The sequence below is a fragment of the Amblyomma maculatum genome, chromosome 1 (genome assembly GCF_055883805.1).
Source record: "Amblyomma maculatum isolate TAMU_Amacu chromosome 1, ASM5588380v1, whole genome shotgun sequence".
Classification (NCBI taxonomy): domain Eukaryota; kingdom Metazoa; phylum Arthropoda; class Arachnida; order Ixodida; family Ixodidae; genus Amblyomma; species Amblyomma maculatum.
In genome coordinates this window covers 476,269,542-476,294,702 of record NC_139344.1, presented here as the reverse complement: position 1 = coordinate 476,294,702, position 25,161 = coordinate 476,269,542, and the positions used below count along the sequence as shown (strand labels likewise).

Here is a 25,161-nt window from a genome sequence, read left to right as displayed (position 1 = left end):
CAATGAGCAGTCAGGGTTTATGGTCGACAAAATCGACTGATTTGATCTTCTGGCAGTCCAAGGAACTCTCAAGAGTCTTCGCCAGCACCACAATTCAAACGCGTCAATTCTTCAGCGGTCAGCCTTTTTCACAGTCCAACTCTCGCATTCATACATCACAACTGGAAAGACCATAGCACGAGTTATACGGATCTTGGTTGGCAGACTAATGTCTCTGCTCATTACTAGGCGGTCAAGGCTAACCATTGCTCTCTTTCCCAGAAGCAGGCGTCTCCTAATTTCATGGCTGCAGTCTCCTTCCGAGGTAATCTTCGAGCCCAAGAAGAGAAAATCTGTCACAGCTTCCACTTCTTGTCCCTTGATGCTCCAGGACTTGATAGGGCAAGACGCCATGTTCTTTGTCTTTTTAATGTTCAGTCTGAGCCCAAACTTGTCACTCTCTTCTTGTACGCGCATCAGTAGTCTCTTGAGTTCCACTTCACTTTCTGCCAATAAAGTGGTATCATCCGCATATCTAAGGTTGTTGATACGTTTTCCAGCAATCTTAACTCCAGCTGACGACTCGTCCAGACCGGCCTTCCTCATGATGCACTCTGCATATAGGTTAAATAGACAGGGCGACAGTATGCAGCCTTGCCTCACTCCTTTCTCAATCGGAAACCAATCAGTAAGACCATGCCCAGTTCTGACTGTCGCCTCTTGCCCTTCATACAGGTTCCTGAGGAGACAGATGAGGTGGATTGGAACTCCCATCTCTTGGAGAGCTTGCCACAATCTGCTATGATCTACGCAGTCAAATGCTTTCGCATAATCAATAAAGCAGAAGTAGATGGGTTTCTGGAACTCTCTTGCTTTTTCCATGATCCAGCGAAGGTTGGCAATTTGGTCTCTAGTTCCTTTGCCCTTGCGAAACCCAGCTTGCACGTCTGGAAGCTCCCGATCCACATACTGCTGCAGCCTACCTTGGAGGATTTTCAACATCATCTTGCTAGCATGTGAAATAAGCGCGATCGTGCGGCAGTTGGAACAATCTTTGGCACTGCCTTTCTTTGGAATGGGGATGTAAACTGCTGCAAAAAGACTTCACACTGCCCGCACGTCGAAGTTGACGAAACCAAAAAAACACGGCTGCAGTGGAATAAAATCTCACCAAACTGCGACAGAGAAGCGACCAGCAGGGACTTCGAAATCTTCGCAAAAGGGATATTTTCAGACTTGCAAACTAAATTTATACGCTTTCCCGGGCGCACCAAGGCCCGCACCACAGCAGACGGCGATAAGAAACCGTTTCGTGCTTCGTAAGCTTCGTTATCTCCGTTGCCTTGGTTACCTCAGGTTGCCTACTTCTCAAGAACCTAACAAGGCCTGAAAAGGTTCGTCAAGACCAATGCAACATCAAGGGGGCGTGATAAGAGTATTGCAAGATTTTTTTTAAATTAGGAATGTCCTAATAAAATACCGTGCCTCATTCGCAAGCAAAGTTATGAAAACATGTATACTTTTTATGTTGACTGATACTTTTTAATTTGTAGTATAATAAGTTCTTAATCTGAGTTATTGCTCCCTCGACCTGTGGCTATACTGTGGTACCGCTAAACCGCTTTTGGGCCCAGGGGCCCTATTCTTCACAATTCGCCATTTTGTTCAGGTTGTGAGGTATGCGTGAAGTGTGCATCAGGACGGTACCAGGTTACATAAGCACACAATCGGGTCACGCATTCTGAAGAAAAATAGAGATAAAGTGACAGAAAAAAAGTGCGCTGTCGTCTGCTACTATATATTGGCGCCATTGGATTGGAAAACATTTATTGTCAGCAATGAGCTATTTGTGGGCGCTACACTTAGATGGCCTCAAGTCCGTTGCTCTCGGCGACTTTTTGAGCCCACTCAGTAGCCCGAACTTGCGTTAACGGGTCTGAGCTGGCTAGTATAGCCTCCCACCGCTCAAAAGAAGGGACTGTTAGTAGGTCCGCTGGTGGCGGCGCTTTTTTGCAGCTCCATAATATATGATCGTATCCTGCTATTTCGCCGCAGTGTTTACAATTTGGATTGTATTGTGCTGGGTACATGTGCGCTAATTTAGAAGGGCTGAAGAAGGCACGCGTCTGGAGCCGACGCCAGATTACATCCTGCCTTTCGTCTAGTTTCTTGTCTGGTGGGGGATATATCAACTAGGAAAAATCACGGTGCTTCTGCAGGAACTAATACTCTGCGGTGCATTCCGTGATTCCAAAGCCTAGGGTTGCACTGAGGCGAATGAAGTATGTTGTAGCGTTGCGTTATTAGTGGGCCATGACATACTTGCGGTCGAACATTCGGCATCAGCTACGCCAGGAAAGGCTGCGCGAGTTTCTGCTGAAGAGCACGAACGGCAATGGAATATTCGCAGTGTGTTGGTGCAGAATGGGAGCGGAAAATAGCATTGCTGTTCATAAGCGCCGATGACCTCTTACATTCACTTAGCGGCTCCGGCGCAGCCAGTAATATCCGTCTCTGAGGACTACGCTCGCCGTCTCAAAGTATCAATTACGTGTATATACTGGCTTTGCCACCTTTTTCGAAAAGCTGCGTTATGACCAGCTACCGTCAGGTCACCAAGTCAGCTTAAATTTTTAACATATTGTGTCGGCTTAAGTTGTGTAGAGCACGGAAAGCAGCGCACAGAGACAGATGGAGGGAGAGAAAGAGAAAGAGAGAGATATTCTTCCACACACGCACACACACGAAGTGGAAGGCATACGCTGGGCTTTACACTTAGTCGGTTAAATTTTCATGCGCTGGCGTGCGATAAGCTCTTGCGAAACGCAAAAGATCTGTCAGAAAGAGAACGAAACAGAAGAACAGAATGGCAGGAAAGTTAATTAGGTGATTATCAGCTTACCGTACAATGCAGGGGGGGATGAACAGACAATAAGGAAAGAAAGCGAAAGATGACTGAGGAAATTATGGTATTAGGCTATGCCTTACGGTCGAAACGGTAAAATGCAATTCAATAAAGGGAGAATATTTTCAGGCTGTATTGAAAAAGCAATCAACACAAAATGCCACTCAACTAGATCATATGATTAAAGCGTAACATCATACCATGCTCCGGAGTACTTATCTTGTTCTAAACAATAAGCAAATGGTGAGCCCGCATGCATATTAAAAGAAAACGTTATATATGAAACACTTCACATCCAGCAAGCAAAAATGTGCCATGTACATGAAACATACATTCCTTCATTAAAATAGAAGTTGTAATTTTGCTTTCTTTGCCCATCGTGGAAACGCTGTTCAATTAACATTGCAATGAGTGCATAGTGCAAGGCAAAAAAGGCCGTGTTTAGGGCTGACGTTTAAGAAAGTCTGGTGATCCCTCGCTGCCTATCGCGCGAAGTTCCTGCGCAACCATCGAATCATATGACCTCTCAGGTTGCACTCATGAACCGATCAAACAGATAATTAGAAACCATTGCGGTGCTGTCTGACATTCATGATGGTTTGGTGGGCGCTGTTTGACGCAGAGACAAAGAGAAGAGAGCCCGAACTGGTGCCTTTATTTCTCTTCTTTTCTTTGTCTCTGTGTTAAAGAGCGCCCACGAAACCATCATGAACAACCTACAACTCACCCAACTTCCCATTCTGTTGCTCTCTGAAATGTCTCGTCTTTCGCAGATCAACCGCTTGAGTTAGCTGGCCGCATTGCTGCACTTGGCAACGGCGGCGCGGATCGATGGTTTCTCTAGGAGAACAAACCATTTGCAACGGGAGGGTAGGTACGATCCTTGTGGGGTTTCAAATCTGCGTCTTCATTATTAATCCTCTAAAAATAACGCAGCTTAAAAGTTCCCTTAGAACGTTGTTTCAGTGCTTATGCAATTGTAACAAGACGTGTCCGCTTATTTCACCACCCACCAAACTGTCTACCAAACTGCGGTGGCAGCCGTCTGCACTGCACGTCGAATTCGTCATGTTTTTCTCGCGGCCGCCTTAAGTGGTTCAAAATGCGCGCCCAACTTTGGCCATTGACAGCAATGGCAGAACATCCTTTACGTATAGAAACGTCATTTTGGCGTCATTAATAATTGCTTATGCATGACGTATTTCCCGTCACACAACACCAGCCAACCAGATTTCAGGAGTCGGCTCTTGACAGTGGGCGGTTCATTTCAGCCCATTCGTAATACAAGCGTAAGGATTTCCCTTTCTGTCATATATACCTGTGTTTTTCCTCCACAATTACTTATAAATACCATACAGACATCATGAATACCGCTGCTAAAACTCTGTCTTCACGCTCACGCCATTTTTACGTCACCGCGAAAAGCCATTTCGACTCACCGAAATTTCGCGCCAAAAATTTGAAACACGTGACGGTTCTGAGAACCAATCACAGAACCAAAATGGCGGCAATATCTGTCGAGAATAGGGCTCCAGCTTTCGCCACCACTCTACTTCAGCCATAGAAACAGGGCGCTAGGATGCAATCCTGTGGACGTATGATGAGCTGTCTATCTTTGAGGTGAAGTTAAAGCATACATCGTTACGCCGCCTGGCGGGTGGTCAGACCCTTACGTGCTCGGCCGCGAAACGCCCCGAGGGTCCGTTCTTTACGTATGTTTCTCTATGGGCCAAGCGGAGCTCCCGAAACACACACCATTCAAGTGACGACGACGACGCGCGATGCAACTGTGGTGGGGTGGCGCGATGGTCCCAAAAGGGATAGACTGAAGAGATGTGTAGATCGAAAGAAAAGAAGTGGAAGCTTTCCTCCTCGCGCCTACACCTTGGCCTCCAAAGCTGAGACGATTCGTCAATTAGCCGGGACGGAAGGGGGCCGCGCCTTGAGTCACCAACGGCGGCCAGATATGTGACGCAGCGGGGGGTGCTAAGAATCTCTGGCTCCGGTGGACAGGCTACCTTGGAAACTGACCCTGGCAACTTTTAACGCTAGCACACTAGCTAGTGAAACTAATTTAGCAGTGCTGTTAGAGAAACTAGAGGGCTTAGTGAGGTTAGGAGGCCAAATGAGGCTTACCCTATAATAAAGAACGAGCATGTACTGTGTTATTGAGGTTTACCGAAGAAGCGAGAACTAGCGGTAGGTTTCCCTGTTAATAAGTATATAGCTCGTAACATAGATGACTTCTGTAGATATTGTCACGAAGACAGGGATTTATGGGTACCGGCAACAGGGGCAGATACACACAGTCAAGAGAGAGGTTCCCGAGAAACGGTAGCACGAAGACACAAGCTCAAGAGTCCACAGGGGTTAACTAGCCGAAGCGCGCGAGAGTCTCCAACTTTGTCGTTCAAGCGCTACCTCGAACCGTCAGGTGGCATTATTCCCCCCCCCCCTCGAAAAAAAAAAACCGCAAGCTCACAGAAAAAAAACTGCTCCGGATGGCAAATATGACTTTCAGCGGGTAAAATACGGCTTCATGCGAAGCACATGCACCAGGTCAGACGAGCACTGACGACTAGAACTCGGTACAGTTCCGTCTGGAATAACCTCGTACGTAACTTCTGAGAGGCGACGCAACACTCTGTAGGGTCCGAAGTAACGATTGAGAAGTTTTTCTGACAGGCCTGGGCGCCGGACAGGTGTCCACACCCAGACTTTGTCACCAGGCTGGAACACGACATAGCGATGGCGGTCGTTATATCGGCGTGCATCTGTTGCTTGCTGTTTTGTAATGTGATTACGGGCGAGTTGGCGAGCTTCCTCAGCGTAGTTGGTGAATTCTTCTGCGTCAGCGGTAAGCAGCTGGTCGTCAGCCGCACATGGCAGCATAGCGTCGAGCATGGTCTGTACATCGCGTCCGTATACTAGGCGAAACGGAGTGAATCGAGTTGTTTCTTGGACGGCCGTGTTATATGCAAATGTGACATAAGGCCCCATGTTTTATGCCGTCCCATGTTTTATGCCGGACGTCGACATACATGGCGAGCATGTCCGCTATTGTTTTGTTTAGTCGCTCAGTAAGGCCAATAGACTGAGGATGGTAAGCAGTAGTCTTTCGGTGATGTGTCTGGCTTAGTTGGAAAACTTCTTCAAGAAGACGCGCTGTAAATGCCTTGCCACGATCAGTAATGACGTATGAAGGGGCGCCATGGCGGAGGGCAATCTGCGTCATGAAAAATTGTGCCACTTCGGAGGATGTTGCACGTGGCACCGGCATAGTTTCCGCGTAACGTGTCAGATAATCTGTAGCCACGATAATCCACTTATTGCCAGCTGACGATAGAGGAAAAGGGCCAAGAAAGTCCATACCAATTTGGTCGAATGGTACTAGCGGTGGGGGAATAGGCTGCAGGAAACCCGCTGGCTTCAATGGCGGTGTCTTGCGTCGCTGGCACTCGCGTCAACCTCTAACATATCGATGAACGGCGGCGGTAAGTTTGGGCCAGTAGTAGGCCTGGCGCACTCTGGTAAGAGTGCGTGCAAAGCCCAAGTGTCCAGCGGTGGGTTCATCATGGCAAGCATGAAGGATTTCATCGCGGAGATCTGCAGGGATGACTAGAAGATAGGCTCGGTCACTGTTGCCGGCGCTTTTCTTGTAGAGGATTCCGTCGCGCGTACAGAAGGATGACAAGTTCTTAGCAAACAGTCGAGATACTGTAGAATCGAAACCCTCCAGATGATCGATCACAGTTTTGAGGTCTGGGTCAGCGCGTTGCCGGGCCTTTAAATCAGAGGAACTGATAATGCCAAGAAAATGGGCGTCTTCATCCGTACTGTCATGGGCCAACTCCACGGGTGATCGAGACAGTGTGTCAGCATCTTCATGTTTACGTCCGGATTTATAAACGATAGAGTAATCAAACTCCTGCATACGAAGGCTCCACCGTGCAAGACGTCCTGATGGATCTCGAAGACTAGCTAGCCAACACAAAGCATGATGGTCTGTCACAACTTTAAATTTACGGCCGTAGAGGTAAGGTCGGAATTTCATTGTGGCCCAAACGACGGCGAAACACTCATTTTCAGAAGTTGAATAGTTTGATTCTGCCCGAGAAAGGGTGCGGCTGGCATAAGCGATCACTTTTTCCTCGCCTTGCTGGTGCTGGACCAGAACAGCACCCAGACCGACATTGCTGGCGTCGGTGTGAATTTCGGTGGCAGCGTCCTCATCGAAGTGTGCAAGAACGGGAGGGTTGTGCAGCCGTTGGCGCAGCTCGGTGAATGCCTCCTGCTGCTCGGAAGACCAGACATACGGGACGTCATCACGTGTCAGGCGCGTCAAAGGTTCTGCAATCTTGGCAAAATCGGCAATGAAACGGCGATAGTACGCGCACAGGCCCAAGAAACGTCGGACTGCTTACTTCGTGGTAGGGATGGGAAAATTGGCTACAGCGGCTGTTTTCTCAGGGTCAGGCCGGACACCGTCAGCGCTAACCACATGACCGAGAAATTTTAGCTGCTGATATCCAAAGTGACATTTTTCCGGTTTGAGTGTCAAATCGGCCGAGCGAAGAGCGTCCAATACCGTTCGCAGCCACTTAAGATGTTGGTCAAACGTTTCTGAAAACACGATGACGTCGTCCAAATAAACCAAACAGGTTTGCCATTTAAGACCAGCAAGTACGGTGTCCATCATTCTCTGGAACGTCGCTGGCGCTGAACACAGACCGAAAGGCAATACTTTAAATTCATATAAGCCATCGGGTGTCACAAAGGCAGTCTTTTCCCGATCGCGCTCATCCACTTCTATCTGCCAATAACCACTTTTTAAATCAATGGAGGAAAAGAACTTGGCGTTGCGAAGTCGATCGAGTGAATCGTCGATACGGGGCAAAGGATATACATCTTTTTTTCTGATGTCATTCAGTTTCCTGTAATCAACGCAAAAACGCAGCGTGCCATCCTTTTTCTTAACCAACACGACGGGCGACGACCACGGACTTTTAGACGGCTGAATAACATCATCATTAAGCATTTCCTGGACTTGTGTCCGAATTGCCTCACGTTCTTTGGCCAAAATACGGTACGGCTGCTGTCGAATAGGTCGAGCATCGTCAGACGTTATGATGCAATGCTTGGCGATAGAAGTTTGCCGGACTTTCGATGATGGCAAAGCACGGGGCAAAGCTGCACAGATGCCATGAGAAAATAAAAGAGAACGGTTGCTTTCAGCTATGTTGACAGAAAGAAAGGTCACTGCTAACATCGATGCGGTCTAGAACACTGGGAGTATCAATAACGTCAAACGCAAAACATTCAGAAACTTCCTTTAACAGTTCGCCGAAAGCGATGGCAGTAGAGCGATAGAGGTGGCGAGATTCATTCGTGAAGTTCGTGACGAGAAGCTCAGAGTGACCATTATTGAGAATAATTAAGCTTCGAGCTGCACAGATGCCATGAGAAAATAAAAGAGAACGGTTGCTTTCAGCTATTATCGGCCCGTCACGAAGCCCGTCGCACACAACACTCACAAACACGCTGGAGCGGGGAGGCACTGAAACACACTCGGCTGAAACCCGTAGGGCGCACGTACGTTGGCCATCGGTGGGGTTGGCAGCCGCTTTCTCCGTTGAGAACGAGACCGTTTGCTGTCGGAGATCGATGATGGCGCCATATTCCCGCAGGAAATCCACACCGAGAATCAAATCACGAGAACATTCCCGGAGAACGACGCAGCTGACAACGAACGTTGACGTACGAATCTGGATTCTAGCCGTGCACTGTTCAATAGGAGTAATTACATGCCCCCCAGCCGTGCGTATTTGCGTGCTACACCATGGTGTCATAACCTTCCTAAGGGTCGCTGCCAGTTTCCCACTCAAAATCGAAAAGTCTGCTCCGGTATCCACTAAAGCGCTGACATTATGACCATCGATGCACACAGGGATGTCCAGCGATAGCCGTTCTCGTGAACCAAATGCTGTCGTTTCTGCTCCAAAATCTATATCTGTTCTCATTGGGGGGACTTCTTTGTGCTGACCTTTAGCGGCCCCGCCCCCGGAGGTCGCTCTACTCAGTTTTCCCGGTGGGGGCTTGGCGAGCGACCAGGCGGTGCTCGCGGGAAGTTACCAGTTGTTGAAGCGGTTTGCCGACGTGGGGATGGAGACCTGGATTGTCGGCGCGCCATCCGGAGGCTCTCTTGTGCGAGGTCGTCTCCAATGTCACGAGGTAGTTGTCCGAACGTGCGTCTAGGTGCGTTGGTGTACAAACCCTCCGGTCCGAATTCCCGATAAAGGCACCACCGGAAAATGTGACCAGGTTCCCCACAGTGGTAGCAAAGGCGGCGGCTCCGAGGGGCCTGCCAGACGTCCGTTCGTCGAAAGTTTGATCGCGGTGGCCGCACGTACCGCGTAGGCTGCTGTACAGGAATGTATTGCATTGGCTGCTGGACGGGCATGCACTGGGTTGGTGGTAACGTAGACAACGGAGCTTGGACGGGAACTGGGCGTCGGAGAATGTCAGCGTAAGTCGGACGAGAATAATCAGGAACAGGGGTACTTTGAGCTTCAGCAACATGCAGAGATGGCTGCGTGACTTGCTGAATCTCTTCGCGGATCATATGTGCGAGAGAATCACCCCTGGGTTGGAACGTGCCACAAACCTTCTGCAGTTCCTCGCTTACAATCGCACGAATAAGATCTCGGAGCTGTTCAGTATTTCTTACAGCAGCTGTAAGAGGCTCGGCAGCAGTCGTAGCGAGGATTGGGCTGTCGTAGACCGCCGAGCGGCGCTGGTGTAGGATCTTTTCCATGGTGACCGCCTCTGTTAAAAATGAGGTAACTGTAGTTGGTGGGCTACGTACAAGACCAGCAAAAAGCTGTTCTTTAACCCCACGCATGAGGTGGCGCAGCTTTCTCTCTTCAGACATGTTGGGATCCGCACGTCGAAATAGTTTCGTCATGTCCTCAACATACCTGACGGACTCGTTTCGCATCTGTTTTCGAGATTGTAGAGCACGTTCTGCTCGTTCGCGCTTATCCAGGCTGATATACGCCTCTACGATAAGACGGCGGAACTGAGGCCATGATGTTATTGTGCCTTCTCGGTTCTCATACCATGTCAAAGCATGGTCTTCCAGGCAGAAAGTGGCGTTCCGTAGCTTTAAGTTGTCGTCCCACTGATTAAAGGATGCGACTCGTTCGAACTGAGTTAGCCAATCCTCAACGTCTTCATGCGCAGTGCCATGGAACGATTTCGGCACTCGGGGGTTTTGAACGTAAACAGGAGTACCTTGCATGACTGTCGTAGTGCTTTGCGTGGCTGGCCGGAGGCTCGTTGTTGAAGTGGACTCCAAGGGCCCGTGTTCGGGAGGAAGGCCCAGGTTCCTCCGGCTGACGCGATGAACTGGCGTGTCCACAGGCAAAAGCTCGGTGTCGTTGGTTCGCGGAGGGGTGTGCGACATTGAGAGGACAAGTACCCAGCGGCTCCACCAAAACTGTCACGAAGACAGGGATTTATGGGTACCGGCAACAGGGGCAGGTACACACAGTCAAGAGAGAGGTTCCCGAGAAACGGTAGCACGAAGACACAAGCTCAAGAGTCCACAGGGGTTAACTAGCCGAAGCGCGCGAGAGTCTCCAACTTCTTTGTCGTTCAAGCGCTACCTCGAACCGTCAGGTGGCAATATAATTAGAGGGTGACAGGCCTCGTATTTAAGCTTAATAAGCGGTATAAACGGAAGGTTGTACAGGCCTATGCGCCTATATGTAGCAATGAAGACCAGGCAGTCGAAAACGTCTGTGAAGATGTAGAATTGGCAATGCGGAAAGGAAAGACGCAGTCTCCTGTACTAATGGGCGACTTCAATGCCAAGGTAGGAAATAAGCAGGCAGACCAGGCAGTAGGTCACTATAGCATTGGTTCTAGGAAAAGCAGGGGGGAGTTGCTAATTGAGTTTGTAGAGCGCAATAACTTAAGAAACATGAATAACTTCTTCAGCAAACGGAAGAACCGGAAATGGATATGGAAAAGTGTTAACGGGGAGACTAAAAATGAAATTGACTTCATACTGTGTTCAACTTCTTCATTATGCAAGATGTAGAGGTAATCGGAAAAGTGCGATGCAGTGACCACAGGACGGTGAGGTCCCGAATTAGCCTAAATCTGAAGAAGGAACGCAACAGATCAGTAAGAAAGAAACGCATAGAAGAATTAGCCTTGAGGGGAAGGGCGGAAGAGTTCAGGATCTCGCTACAGAATAGGTATTCAGCTCTAACTGAGGATGGCGACATTACCCTAGAGGCAAGGAACAATAATTTCAGAGATATCATTACTGAGTGCGCGGTAGAAGTAGGCGGTAGGATAGTTAGAGAGGATACCGGTAAGCTGTCTATGGAGACGAAAGATTTGATTAAGAAACGCCAGAGTATAAAAGCTTCCAATCCAACAGACCAGTAAGAATTTGCCGAGATATCAAAGCTAATCAATAAGCGCATGATGGCCGATATAAGGAAGTATACCATGGAGAAAATTGAGCATGCTGTAAAGAACGGGGGAAACCTTAAAGCGGTAAAGAAGAAATTGGGCATAAGCAAAAACCAGATGTATGCGATAAGGGACGAGGCGGGCAACGTCATCACGAATATGGACAAGATAGACCAAAGTAGCCGAAGAGTTCTATACTGATCTCTACAGTAGCCAAAGTAGTGAGGACCGTAATGAGATTGGCAGTAGAGAAATGGAGTCGGACGTTTCGCCAGTGACGAAGGACGAAGTTAACATAGCATTAGAAACTATGAAAAGGTGGAAAGCAGCTGGAGGGGATCAGGTAGCTACAGAGTTGTTGAAGGGCGGGGGGGGGGGATATTGTGCTGGGAAAACTGGTCACCCTTTATACGCAATGTGTGGTGTCATCGACGATACCGACACCATGGAAGAATGCAAACATCTGAATGCACAAGAAAGGGGACGCTAAGGACTTGAAAAATTACAGACCAATTAGCTTACTGTCTGTTACGTGTAAGGTATTTACCAAAGTAATCGCTAATAGAATCAGGGCAACTTTAGACCGCAACCCAAGCAAAAGATCGAGCAGGTTTTCGGAAAGGGTACTCTACTATATCCATACCATCAACCAGGTGATGGAAAAACACTCGGTACGAAAAAGCATTTGACTCAGTAGGAACCTCGGCGGTCATACAGACATTGCGAAATCAGTGTGTAGACGAGCCGTACATGAAAGTGCTGGAGGAAATATGTAGGTGCTGCAGAGCAACGATAGTTCTGCATAAAGAAAGTAACAAAATTCCTATAAAGAAAATAGTTAGGCAAGGAGACACGATTTACCAGTACAATTCACAGCTTGCTTAGAATAAGTATTCAGGGACTTGGAATGGGAGCAGTTAGGGATTTGAGTGGATGGAGGATAGCTCAGTAATCTGTGAGTTGCTTATGACATTGCCTTGCTGAGTAACTCAGGGGATGAATTGCAAAGAATGATTGATGACCTAGCTAGACAGGAAAAGTAAAATCGTAGGCTTGACAATTAATATGCAGAAGACCAAGGTAATCTCAAAATAATGGCTTGAGGGGCTAGTTGGTGCATCATCGTATTCAGATATGTGGCGCAAACAAACACAAACACAGGAGAAGATACACAACACACACGCACACTGCCAACTGTAAGAAGAACCGGAAAACACTTCCTCTTCTACACTCAGGCACGTCTCAACTTCCTCTTCTTCTCATCTTCCTCTTCTTTGCCAAGGGAAAAATGGCACTCTCTTCCTCGCAGACCATAACCTTGTCCAAACATGGCGGTGACCAATCTCTTCTTCCTCTTCTTCTATTCTTCTTCTTTACCAAGGGGATAGTGACACTTTCTTCCTTTCAGCCCAAAAACATCACAGTCACAACTTCTATACTGTCTTGTAAATCCACACCTCTGCATTGCCCAGTAACTCCTACCACGCTGGACAGGCAAATATCACCACATAGTCACAAGTCATACACTAAAAACACCACCACACAAATACAGTAGGACATGTTCATCCACACACCATAACTTAAGTAGTCCCTATGTACTGAGAAACTTTATCTTGCCAACATCTAAGAAGCCACGAGGCCCATGTACTTGAGGGGAAAAAATTCTGTAAACTCCCATGGCCCCAAAAACGTAAGATGAGTCCAAGAATAACAACTTTAGGCCAAGAATAACAGCTTGAGAATAACACTTGAGTTGGTAGTGTGCGCGTGTGTTGTGTATCTTCTCCTGTGTTTGTGTTTGTTTGCGCCACATATCTGAATACGACTAAGGTAATGTTCAGTAGCCTAGGAAAGGAACAGCAGTTCACGTTAGGTAGCGAAGCATTGGAAGTAGTAGGCGAATATATATATATATATTTAGGACAGGTAGTCCTAAATATATATATTTAGGACAGGTAGGACCACAGATCCGGACCATGATAGGGAAATAGCAAGGAGAATAAGACTGGGATGGAGCGTATTCGGCAAGCACTAAGAGATTATGACTAGCAGCTTACCGGTATCGCTCAAGAGGAAAGTATACAACAGTTGCATCTTACCTGTACTTACCTATGGGGCTGGAACGTGAAATCTAACAAATAGGGTTCTACTTAAGTTGAGGACAAAGCAGAGGGCTATTTAAAGAAAAATGGTAGGGATAACGTAAAGAGATAGGAAACGTGCAGAGCGGGTCGGAGAAAGAACTCAAGTCACTGACATTCTAATGGAAATTAAGAAGAAATGGGCATGGGCAGAACATGTAGCGCGAAGAAAGGATAACCGATGGTCGCTTAGAGCAACAAACTGAATTCTTAGGAAAGGAAAGTGTAGCAGGGGGCGGCAGAAAATTAGGTGGGCGGATGTGGTTAAGAAGTTCGCAGGGGTAAGGTGGATGCAGCTTGCACAGGACCGGGTCAATTGGAGGAATATGGGAGAGGCCTTCGCCCTGCAGTGGGTTTGGTCAGGGTGAGGATTATGATGATGAAGATGATGGACAGAAATGGGGTGGTCAAGGAGTAGGCTAACGGAAAAAGCACAGTAGTTCGGGGGTGTATGGTGACATGTCTCCTTATCCCACCTGGTGCTTGTCGTTTTGTTTCTCACTTTATTTATTTATTTCGTACCATGCATAGTCGTTGAGTATTAGAGTAGGAGGCTTTAGACTCTCATAATCATAAAACAAGAAATCATGCACATAACTTGCGAAAAAAAGCTTCATTTGATACAATAATAATAACATGTTGTGGTGAAACATTTTATTCATGAACTGTTGTAAAAAAAAAAAAAAAAAACGAATAGCGGGTGTACGACACCCTTAAAAGGAAATGCATAAAGTTTTAAATTGCGATCCAGTTCCTTCGAAATATAGAACGGCGGCTTCAGATCTTTCTATCAATACCGATCCGGAAATACTATATGTATTGTGCAAAAATTTTAATCTCAGGTTTCTTTAAGCTTTGAGGTCTGGCCTCTGACATTAATTTTGCTTCCTATCACACTACGTGTTGTATCTTAATTTCCAAAGACAAAGCAGACTGTTCTATTCTTAAAATGTTCAAGTTCATCAATTAGTTCTTGAGTGTGTGGATCCAACACACTGACGCATATGTGAATACCATATCTATGTGAAACGCCCACGTGGCCTAAGCCATGGAGGAGAGGTCAACATTAGCAAAAACATGTTATAGCGATCAAGAAATCATGAGACGCCATTTTCCCGAATATTGTACGGATGTGCTCAAGTAGGCTGTTTCAATTGGTGCTGCCACATGTCGTCATTCGGCGAGTGCAATGGGAAAGTGAGAGACCGGAAAAATTTAGTTAAGCGCAATTTTGGTTTCCTTCTGTTTTGACAATTCTTTCTTTAATAACTCGCGTTATAGTGCACCGGCTCCTGTGATTCTTTTTTTTTTTTTCGTATCTGCGTGATATAAAAAAATCACCTTCATTATAGCGATCAAGCACTGCAGCGGCCTTTTATTGAGCGCTCTGATCTAACACGTGGCCTGTAAGTTCAGGTGCATGTAGCTCGGAATGTGAGTAAATTTGAGACGGCTCACGAGATACCTTCAGCTCGACGTTGGGCGTCGGGAAGCCCTGGTCCGAGTAGTTGATCTCGTCATGGCCCGGGGCGGCCAGGAGTCCGCAGCACTCGCTGACGCCGTAAATGTTGCGGAAGCAGCGAAGGTTGGGGAACACGACGAGCGCCTCGCGCATCATCGCCTCGCTAACCTGGCTGCCAGCAACGCACAGCTTGCGCATAGCTCCGAGGCGTACGCGTGACTGCTGCATCTCGCGCATGAGCCGGTGCAGCCGCGATGGGAAGCCGAACAGCGCCGACACCTGCGCGGACACGAGAAAGCAGTATTTGCCTTTATGAGCGCAAGCTTACACGTCTTACAACGGGAGGCAAAGGGCTGAAAGCCCCCATGCCTGTATCGGCAGCTGTGTGTGTACACTGCTGCACAAGGAGCAGCACGCATGCGCTTCCGGAGCAGCCTAGCAGGATTCTTTGTCCCTCGACTGTTTTTGCTAGATTATCATGCAGCTAGTATATTTTTAAGGCTTTCCCAAGATCTCGAGTGTCAGTGTATGAGTAACGCATTGGCACGCTTCGTGATAGTTGTAATGCTCTTCAACTCTATTCTGGGAGTCGCGTGAGCCGTTCCGTCACTGTTACCAGGTGGCAGCCACCACTAAGGTGATAACTAGAGAGAACCTTTAGGATGGTTAAGCTCATAATATTGGATGTGAAAATATGCAAGAATCTATTCCTGATTAACACGATACGCTCTCAGTCACTAGGTTTCTATCGTATCACTATGTTCGAAATAAATGAGCTGCCGTTCTTATCCGTAATTAGGCACAGCGCCATTTCAAACCTGCGCTGAGAAGAGGGTGCCTTCAAATCTGACAAGCAATGCCTTCTCGTTTTGCAGTACGGCGTTGCTGTTGACGGAGTTCCTTCCTAGTGTTTCTATCTTGGGTTTAATAAGATCACTGTCTCTAGATTTCTGGCTGTCGCAGATGTATGGCAACTTCGCTATGAACATGCTTTTGTAGTGTGCTAGGAACCACGCAGCTAATCCTGCATTGCGAGCGGTTTTAAAAGTGAACTGTATACGGTGTCCTCAGCTTCTTGCGCTGGTTCGCGCAATACAGCCTCTGTGCACAACCAATTATGTGCTGTCACAGCATCAAATCCCAGCTTTGACGAAACATCGCTGCTGGAAGAGGACCAAAGCCAAACGAGCTTTCTGCGCTGTCACGATTCAAAACAATTTCCGCGTAATACACGCGTTAAGCTCTATGAACGCGTGCAATGCTTATATTCTATATTTTGGGGAACTACATTGACGCCAAACATTTATGGGGAAAGCTCTGTCTTCACGAGTTGTAATTCGCGCTCTGCAATACAGAAGTTTTTAACTGTTTGAGAATTTAGAGTACATTTCTGTAGGGAAATAAATGCCGACGCTTGCATTTTGACATCTGAAATGTTACGAACACGCACGACTGGTATTCCAGTTATTTAATTGAATAGTCTGTTCATTCCTTGAATGGGATAACAGCGAAATGCGCAACAAATGCATATAAAACCCTCGCGTTAGGAGCAGTGGAACCCCGTAAATAGCCGTGATCGTCCTGTATGTACATGACGGGAAGAAACTAAATAGCTTGGGGCTACACAGCTACCTCCAGTTGTAAATTCTTACTGATTTGGGTGACAGGGATTTGATCCCAGTCGTAGCAGCCGCATCACAATAAAGACGAAACGGAAGACGTTTGTGTACTGTAGTGGTCCAAGTATGCCTTATACCTTGAGTTGCATTGGGACGCCAAGCCTCATAAATCAAACTAAACTTTGTAATCTCCTGTTAAGGGCCAAAAATGAGCAGCATCGTTGAATGATTTCACACTCAGTGCTACTGATAACAAAGCTGACCCAGTGCAAATTTGAGAAAAAAAGTTACTCTGCATTAATTGTCTCCACTTTTAAATAATTATGCAGAGTAACCTTTTTTTTTTGCATTAATTGTCTCCACAGGTGCAGCGGTGGCGTAGCGGTAGAACATCCGCCTCGCATACAAGAAGACCGGGGCTCAATTCCCGGTGCCGCGCAATTCTCCACCGGGGAAAAAAAACCGCGCGTCGATGGAATTGCATAAACAGGTTTGAGGTGCCACCAGATCCCGGTGAACACCTCCTGCAATGCACTCCCTCACCAGAACAGGAGTTGGCCACCCTGGTGTAGTAATTGGCCGCAACCTCTCATAATTAGCTCTATAAACCCCCGCCCGCAGTCACCAGCGGCTGCGGAACAACTGACCACAGCGGCGGTCAGACCTGTGACGCAGCAGGGTCAGGCCGCCATTTTAAACACCCTCGAAACGTTTAACGTTAGAACCCTAGCCATTGAAGCTAGTTTAGCAGTGCTGTTAGAGGAACTAGAGGGCATGAAATGGGATGTCATCGGGCTGAGTGAGGTTAGGAGGCCGAATGAGGCATATACGGTACTGAAGGATGGGCATGTACTGTGTTATCGAGGTTTACCGGAGAGGCGAGAACTAGGAGTAGGTTTCCTTGTCAATAAGTATATAGCGGGTAATATAGATGAATTTTATATTATTAATGAGAGGGTGGCAAGCCTCAAAGCAGCCGTTTAGCCGGTTGAGTTTTCTTTTTCGATGTCTGAGCACGGTGGGGGCGGGGGGGGGGGCAGTTATAATCATCATCATCATCATCAGCCTGACTATGCACACTTCAGGGTGAAGGCCTCTCCCATATTTCTCCAATTAAGCCGGTTCTGTGCTAGCTGCATTCACTTGAGCGCTGCGAATGTCTTACTTAACCTCCTCCGCCCACCTAACTTTCTGCCGCCCCCTGCTACGCTTTCCTTCGCTTGGAATCCAGTTTGTTACCCTAAGCGGCCATCGGTTTTCCTCTCTTCGCACTACATGACCTGCCCATGTCCATTTCTTCTTAACTTCCGCTAGAATGTCGTTAACTTGAGTTATTTCTCTGACCAACTCTGCACGCTTCCTATCTCTTAATGTTACCTCTACCATTTTTCGTTCCATAGCCCTCTGGGTTGTCCTTAAGTAGAACCCTCTTGATTAGCCTCCACGTTTCAGCCCCATAGATGATTATAGGTAAGATGCAACTGTTGTATACTTTCCTTTTGAGCGATACCGTTAAGCGGCTAGTCATAATCTGCGAGTGCTTGCCAAATGCACTCCATCCCAATCTTATTCTTCTTGTTATTTCTTTTTCATGGTCCGGATCTGCGGTTACTACCTGTCCAAAGTAGATATATTCGCCTACTACTTCCTGTACTTCGCTACCTAATGTAAACCGCTCTTCCTTCCCGACGCTGTTGAACATTACCTTAGTCATCTGCATATTGATTTTCAAGCCTACCTTTCTACTTTTCCTGTCTAGGTCATCAAATCATTATTTGCAGTTCACCCCCGAGTTGCTTAGCAAGGCAATGTCATCAGCGAATCGCCGATTGCTGAGGTATTCTCCATCTACCCTTATCCCTAACAGCTCCAAATCCAAGTCTCTGAATACTTCCTCTAAGCAAGCTGTGCATAGTACTGGGGAGATTGTGTCTCCTTGCTTAACTCTTTTTTTATGGGAATTTTATTACTTTCTTTATGCAGACCAATGGTTGCTGTGCAGCCACTATATATATCTCCCAGCACTTTCACGTACGGCTCGTCTACCCCCTGATTTCGCAATGCCTGTATCACCGCCAAAGTGTCAACTTAGACAAATGCTTTATCGCAATCAATGATTACTATATATTGATCTGGTTAGATTCCGAGACTTTTTCTATCACCTGGTTGATGGTATGGATATGATCGATAGTAGAGTATTGTTTCTCAAAACCTGTTTGATCATTTGCTTCACTGCAGTCTGAGGTTGTCCTGATTCTACTAGCGATTAACTTAGTAAGTACCTTATACGCAACAGACAGTAAGCTGACTGGCCTGTAATTTTTAGGGTCCTTAGAGTCCCCTTTCTCATGAATGAGGATGTTTGCATTCTTCCATGGTACCGGTACCATCGATGACACCAGGCATTGCGTATACAGGCTGGACAGTTTTTCTAGCACAATATGCTCCCCGTTTTTTAACAAACCTGTAGTTATCTGATCCTCTCAAGCTGATTTCCCCCTTTTCATAGTTTTTAATGCTTTCTTGACTTCGTCCTTCGTCACTGGTGGAACATCCGACTTTTCCCCTACCGTCAATCTCATTACGCTCCTGACTACTTTGGCTAAGCAGAGGTCTGTATAGAACTTCTCGGCTACTTTCACTATCTTGCCCATATTCGTGATGACATTGCCTGCCTCGTCCCTTATCCCATACATCTCGTTTTTGCCCATGCCCAATTCCGTCTTTACCGCTTTAAGGCTTCCCCCGTTCTTTACAGCATGCTCAATTTTCTCAAAACTTGAAGTTGGGCTAGATGGTGCATTGTAATTTGACTGAAAATAAAGCGCACGGGAAGACGCACACAAGAGAAGAAGACACAGGACACGCGCTATTCTCAATTTTCTCCATGCTATACTTCCATATATCGGCCACCTTGCGCTTATTGATTAGCTTTGATATCTCGGCCAATTCTATTTGGTCTGCTGGATTGGCTGCTTTCATACTCTGGCGTTTCTTAAAGAAATCTTTCGTCTCTCTAAACAGCTTAGTGGTATCATCTCTAACTACCCTACCGCCAACTTCTACTGCGCACACAGTAATCATATCTCCGAAATTATTGCTTATTGCTTCTAGGGTAATGTCGTCATCCTCGGTTAGAGCTGAATAGCTATTCTGTAGCGAAATCATGAACTCTTCCGCCCTTCCCCTCACCGCTAATTCGTTGATGGGTTTCTTTATAATCTGTTGCGTTCTTTCTTTAGATTTAGGCTAATTCGGGACCTCACCATCCGGTGGTCACTGCATCGCACTTTCCCGATTACCTCGACATCTTGCATAATAGCGGGGGTTGAACCCGGTATGAAGTCAATTTCATTATTAGTCTGCCCGTTGGGACTTTTCCATGTCCATTTCAGGTTCCTCCGTTTGCTGAACAAGGTATTCATGATTCTTAAGTTATTGCGCTCTGCAAACTCAACTAGTAATTCCCCCCTGGTATTCCTAGAACCAATGGCGTAATCACCTACTGCCTGGTCGCCTGCCTGTTTTTTGCCTACCTTGGTACTGAAGTCGCCCATTAGTACAGTATACTGCGTGTTTAATTTTCGCATTGCCGATTCTGCATCTTTGTAGAAGCGTTCAGCTGCCTGGCCATCATAACTACGAGTGGGTGCATAGGCCTGTACAACGTTCAGCTTATAGCGCTTAATGAGCCTAATTACTATGCCTGCCACCCTTATTAATACTGTAGAATTCATATATGTTGCCCGCTATATACTTGTCAAGGAAACCTACTCCCAGTTCTCGCCTCTCCGGTAAACCTAATAACACAGTACATGCCCATCCTTCAGTACAGTATATGCCTCATTCGGCCTCCTAACCTCACTAAGCCCTATGACATCCCATTTCATACCCTCTAGTTCCTCTAACAGCGCTGCCAAACTAGCTTCACTAGCTACGGTTCTAACGTTAAACGTTGCCAGGGTCAGTTTCCAATGGCGGCCTGTCCAGCGGATCCAGAAATTCTTAGCACCCTCTGCTGCGTCACAGGTCTGACCGCCGCCGTGGTCAGTTGTTCCGCAGCCACTGGTGACTGAGGGCCGGAGTTTTATAGAGCTAATGATGAGATGTTGCCGCCAATTACAGCACCAGGGTCGCCAACCTCTGTTCTGGTGAGGCAGTGCGTTGCCGGAGGTGTTCACCGGTATCAGGTCGCACCCCAAACCTGTTTATGCAATTCTATCGACACGCGGATTTTTTTTTTATCCGGTGGAGAATAGCGTGGCACCGGGATTTGAACCTCGCTTCTCTTGCATGCGAGGCGGATGTTCTACCGCTTCGCATCTTCCCCAGTAAATGACGCCGTATGACATTGAGAAAAGGCTTGATTTTGCAAATGGTGCCTAATTAAATGTCATGAAGACAAACATTTCTGCAAAAAAATAAATCTCAAGATTCACTGCTCTGTCAAGAATCCACATTGCCCACGTCAGCGCAAGCTCCACGCAATGCGGTCAGCGAATGTTTGGTGTTGTATTCACGACGGCAATTTGTTGCTTTTTCGACAGAATCCCTATCGGGAAAAAGTACACAGACTACTGTATAAAAGGCGAAATCTCTCATTTTGCCTCAGACTCAACAGTGGTCGTGTAGAAAAAAATTGCTTCAGCATGAGGGAGCCTCGCCTTATTCTGTTCGGCCCTGCAAATCGTGGACAGTGACTTTCCCAGATCACCTATTAAAAGGGGGCTGCTTAGGGTACCTCGACTTACCACCAAAGCACTGCTTCATCTGCGACTACAATAAGAACGAAACTTCAGAGACGGAGACAGCTAACCTGGAAGATCTGAAGCAGCGTCTCAAGGAATCAGTTCAAACAATTCTCCGAGACATGCTCATTTCTGTAATGAACTCAATTAAAGACGGCATTCTTCTGTGTACCACAACGGGTGGCAAGCAGTTTGAACACGTGCTGTAAAAGTTATTTGTTGTAATTCCAAGTACAAGGTTTTGAATATTTGGGGGCTGGGATTTAAAAAATTTCTATGCAAAATATACTGCCCCATTCGAGCTGAAATAACGTTCACAAAGTAGCAAAATATCGTCTACGTTATCTGATAAGTGATTCAACATCGGTACTTGCCTAGATTTTCCGAAATCGAGAAAAAACTGCTCTCGGCGGCGTGCACAATTTTCGCAGAAGAGAGTCGAAAAGCTATTTTAACATGGTGCGTCATCTGTCGGGCAGCGAGGCAAGCGCACCAACGGCCGGGATGGAGCTTGTCTCACTGCTCGACAGATGACGCATCATGTTAAAATAGCTTTTCGACTCTCTTCTGCGAAAATTGTGCACGCCGCCGAGAGCAGTTTTTCCTCGATTTCAGAAAATCTAGGCAAGTACCAATGTTGAATCACTTATTAGATAACGTAGACGATATTTTGCTACTTTGTGAACGTTATTTCAGCTCGAATGGGGCAGTAGATTTTGCATAGAAATTTTTTAAATCCCAGCCGCCAAATATTCAAGACCCTGTAGTAGTCGTTTCGTGGAGTGGTCAAGTGGGATTGTAACCAACTGAGTCATTAAAAAGTTACTAATTTGGTTCATTACTGTTTTTTATACAACTAGAAGTGCTAGGCATCCGCCGTCAAGCACCCAGGGCTACCGGTTCTCAAAACACGAGGAGTGTGTGATCCAGCACATGGTGACCGCATAGAACCAACCGGCATTCTGTGCCTTCTTTTTGTTTGTGAATAGCACCTCCTGCTTGGGCCAAAGTATTGGTCTGCAGTATTACTAAATAAAGAAGCAGCTTAGTGCTGCAATTCCAATGTTTTCAGCTACAGCATTTACAACTACGACGTTATTGTTGCTTTTTTTTTAGCTGTCAAGGGGATATCACCTAAGAAAAACAGACACGACAGAAATAGAGCTATGCATGCCAACCTATCGGCAGCGTTTAACGTTAAATAGCAATCTGCACGCTGTTACAGAAGCCGGCGTTACACCTTTTCACGAAGCCAGTGACGAAATTATATAGATAAATGAAAGTGCTTCCGGCGGTAAACAGATAGGCAAATCTTCAGATCAGCCCATATCAATTGTTCTCAAAAGCGAGGGCAGGTGATGATATCCTTTTTATTAGGCCGGGAAGCGAAGCCGACAATAACGCCGGCCGCCGAGGCTCCTTAGCCAGAGAAATAAGCGCACGCGTTTTGGACTGGGTATTACATAAATTGCGCCACCAGGGGACATTGCGCTTGCGGAAACTGCTGGCATTCTTAGTTTCGATTGCGTGTGGAAAAAAGTCAGATTTCACCGCGCTGCAGGGCTCTAGATAGCGAGGTTTTCGTCGTTGCGAAAGGTGCAATGACATTTAGCTCATGGCATCCAAATTTCCATTGATACCAACCATTCAACTACGTTAATAAAAAGTTAATTGGTGAGATTTTGTAACAATGTGAATAACAATTAAATATTAAAACAGCATCCGTACTGAAGCAAAACGACTTTCCGTCCGACCACGTGGGTCCAGCTCAGCCTTCGCTGTTTCTTGCAGCGTCTCGCCGGAGAAGAATACATAGGGTATCTTTTACCATAGTGCATCAACTGTGAATGCAGTCCTTCGGTTTTAGTGGTTCTTGTGACGGCCTCTAGTCTAGCCGGCATTCGGCTAAGCGAATTGTGCGGCGACTACTAGGCGGCACTAGCACAACGCGGAAAGTTCAAGTGGAGGTTCCTTATGCTGAGAACAGAAAGCTTATTGAAATTTAATAGAGAAATCATAAAATAGAGTTCACTTCAGAAAGTACACTGAAAGAAGCGAAAAGATTAGCGCGTCCGCCAAGTATTCACTAAATCCCTACTGTACAACTAAATACATATCTTTAAATATCTATCGTTAATTATTTTATAACTGATTACATCAATACTAAATATCCATCGCCAATTACCTACCACCAATTACCTTATAACTAACTACCAATGGCTAACTATCTTTATCATGAATTGTTACAACGAGTAATGATCGCCTTTTAATCATTCTTATCATATTTTATTTCCAAACATTACTGCTAATAATGACTGATGACTCGATATGACATCACCAGGGGACGACGTCACATTCAGGACACCATTTGCAGAGAGGTTTTTCAGACACACATAGGCTTGCCTTAATATTATCCCAAGCGTGATATGCGCAGGCTAGAGAACAGCGCGTGTTAGCACTACAGCACTATGCCTGAATTGAGCGTCGGAAGTACCGCTCAGCCAGCTGCGAATCGAGACATTTGATACGGTGACGGCATTAGGACCGCTCAGCGATTGGGCACCATTTGACTATCCTTCTTATACCCTTTGCACTGTTCGTCTATACGCAGGATGAGCGGCCGAACCTGGTACTTGCAGCACACGTCGATGAACTGGTTGTAGGTGAGTGCGGGCGAGACGATGATGCACGTGGAGCCCACACAAACGGCCAGCATGGTGAACAGGAAGCCGCACAAGTGTGTGATGGGGTTCCACGCAAGGAACACGTCCGACTCGTCCGATGCCACAACGTTCCTGCGAGCGGAAACGCCCTTCACGCTCTGTCCGCTGCTCTGACTTTCCAGATGGCACCCCTTACGGCATTACTAATCGTGTTTGCCTCTGCCTTGTGGTCGGGTCGCCACCACCCCACTGCTAAGTTTTTGCTGCCGCAGTTCGCGCGCAAGCAGGACCCGTTCTCTCTGTCCGCCCCGCTCAAACAGTTCGGACCGTCATCTCCCGATATTCTATGCCTTAAGATGTATACTGAGACCGCGTGATCAGCGTCTGAGATCCAATATTTAAGTGGCGTAAAAATGCGTATTATTTCCGCGTGCGCTCTCGCCTTTATTGACTGTACAGTCGCCTTGTACACCAAAGTCAAGACTCTCTGCGTTTCTACAGTGAACTTGCGTCACTAGTTTCGCAGGATGCTAGTGGGGTCACGAAGGAATAATACAGCCGCAGCCAGCGATGTTAATCATATCTGAATAGTTGAGCAGTTTCTGTAAAGATCAAACTAATATTAAAAATGTGGTTATGCTAATATTTGACAAGAAATTAGAAGATGAAAAGAGTGCCTCTAGCCTCGTCACAACCTCGCACCTATGAAACACGTTGTGGCGACTAAAAAAAAAAAGCGAAGCACAGCAACTGCAGAGAACTACCCCAAGGTTGTCTGCAGTTGCTGTGCCGTGTTTTTTTTTTCTTCCTGCCAGCTGAGGCAATGCCATACAGCGCAAGAAAAAATTGCGGCTGATTTGCATAGTTAATCAAATCCGAAGTAGATGCTTAGCACTGCTTATCCCTGCTATACCTTTCCATCGCTTGCAGTCGCGCAGCCCGTTGCCTTGGAGTTTCTACCGCATGTTTATTCCTCTTCGCTTCGGTATCGGCTTCACGGCGACGCTCAGTGTCTTGAACAGTTTCCTGAGCAAGCGGTCCGTTTCCCCATTCTTTGCGCCACTAGATTCTTGCAGCATTTAGCTGCAATATCACAATCTCTGGACTTTCGATCCCGCTGTTTTCGTAACCGCTGTACTTCAGCACGTCGAGCACGG

The 25,161-nt window shown here is 46.8% G+C and overlaps 1 protein-coding gene across 1 annotated transcript in view; it reads right to left on the bottom strand.

The window, feature by feature from the left end:
• LOC146210030 (uncharacterized) overlaps nucleotides 1-25,161 on the bottom strand; it is a 317,294-nt gene that overhangs the window by 153,878 nt on the left and 138,255 nt on the right. The window contains exons 6-7 of the mRNA XM_084581616.1: nucleotides 23,968-24,136; nucleotides 14,978-15,253 (exon numbers count right to left, since the gene is read on the bottom strand). Coding sequence (XP_084437742.1) covers nucleotides 14,978-15,253; nucleotides 23,968-24,136 — 445 coding nt within the window. The remainder of the gene's footprint in view (nucleotides 1-14,977; nucleotides 15,254-23,967; nucleotides 24,137-25,161) is intronic.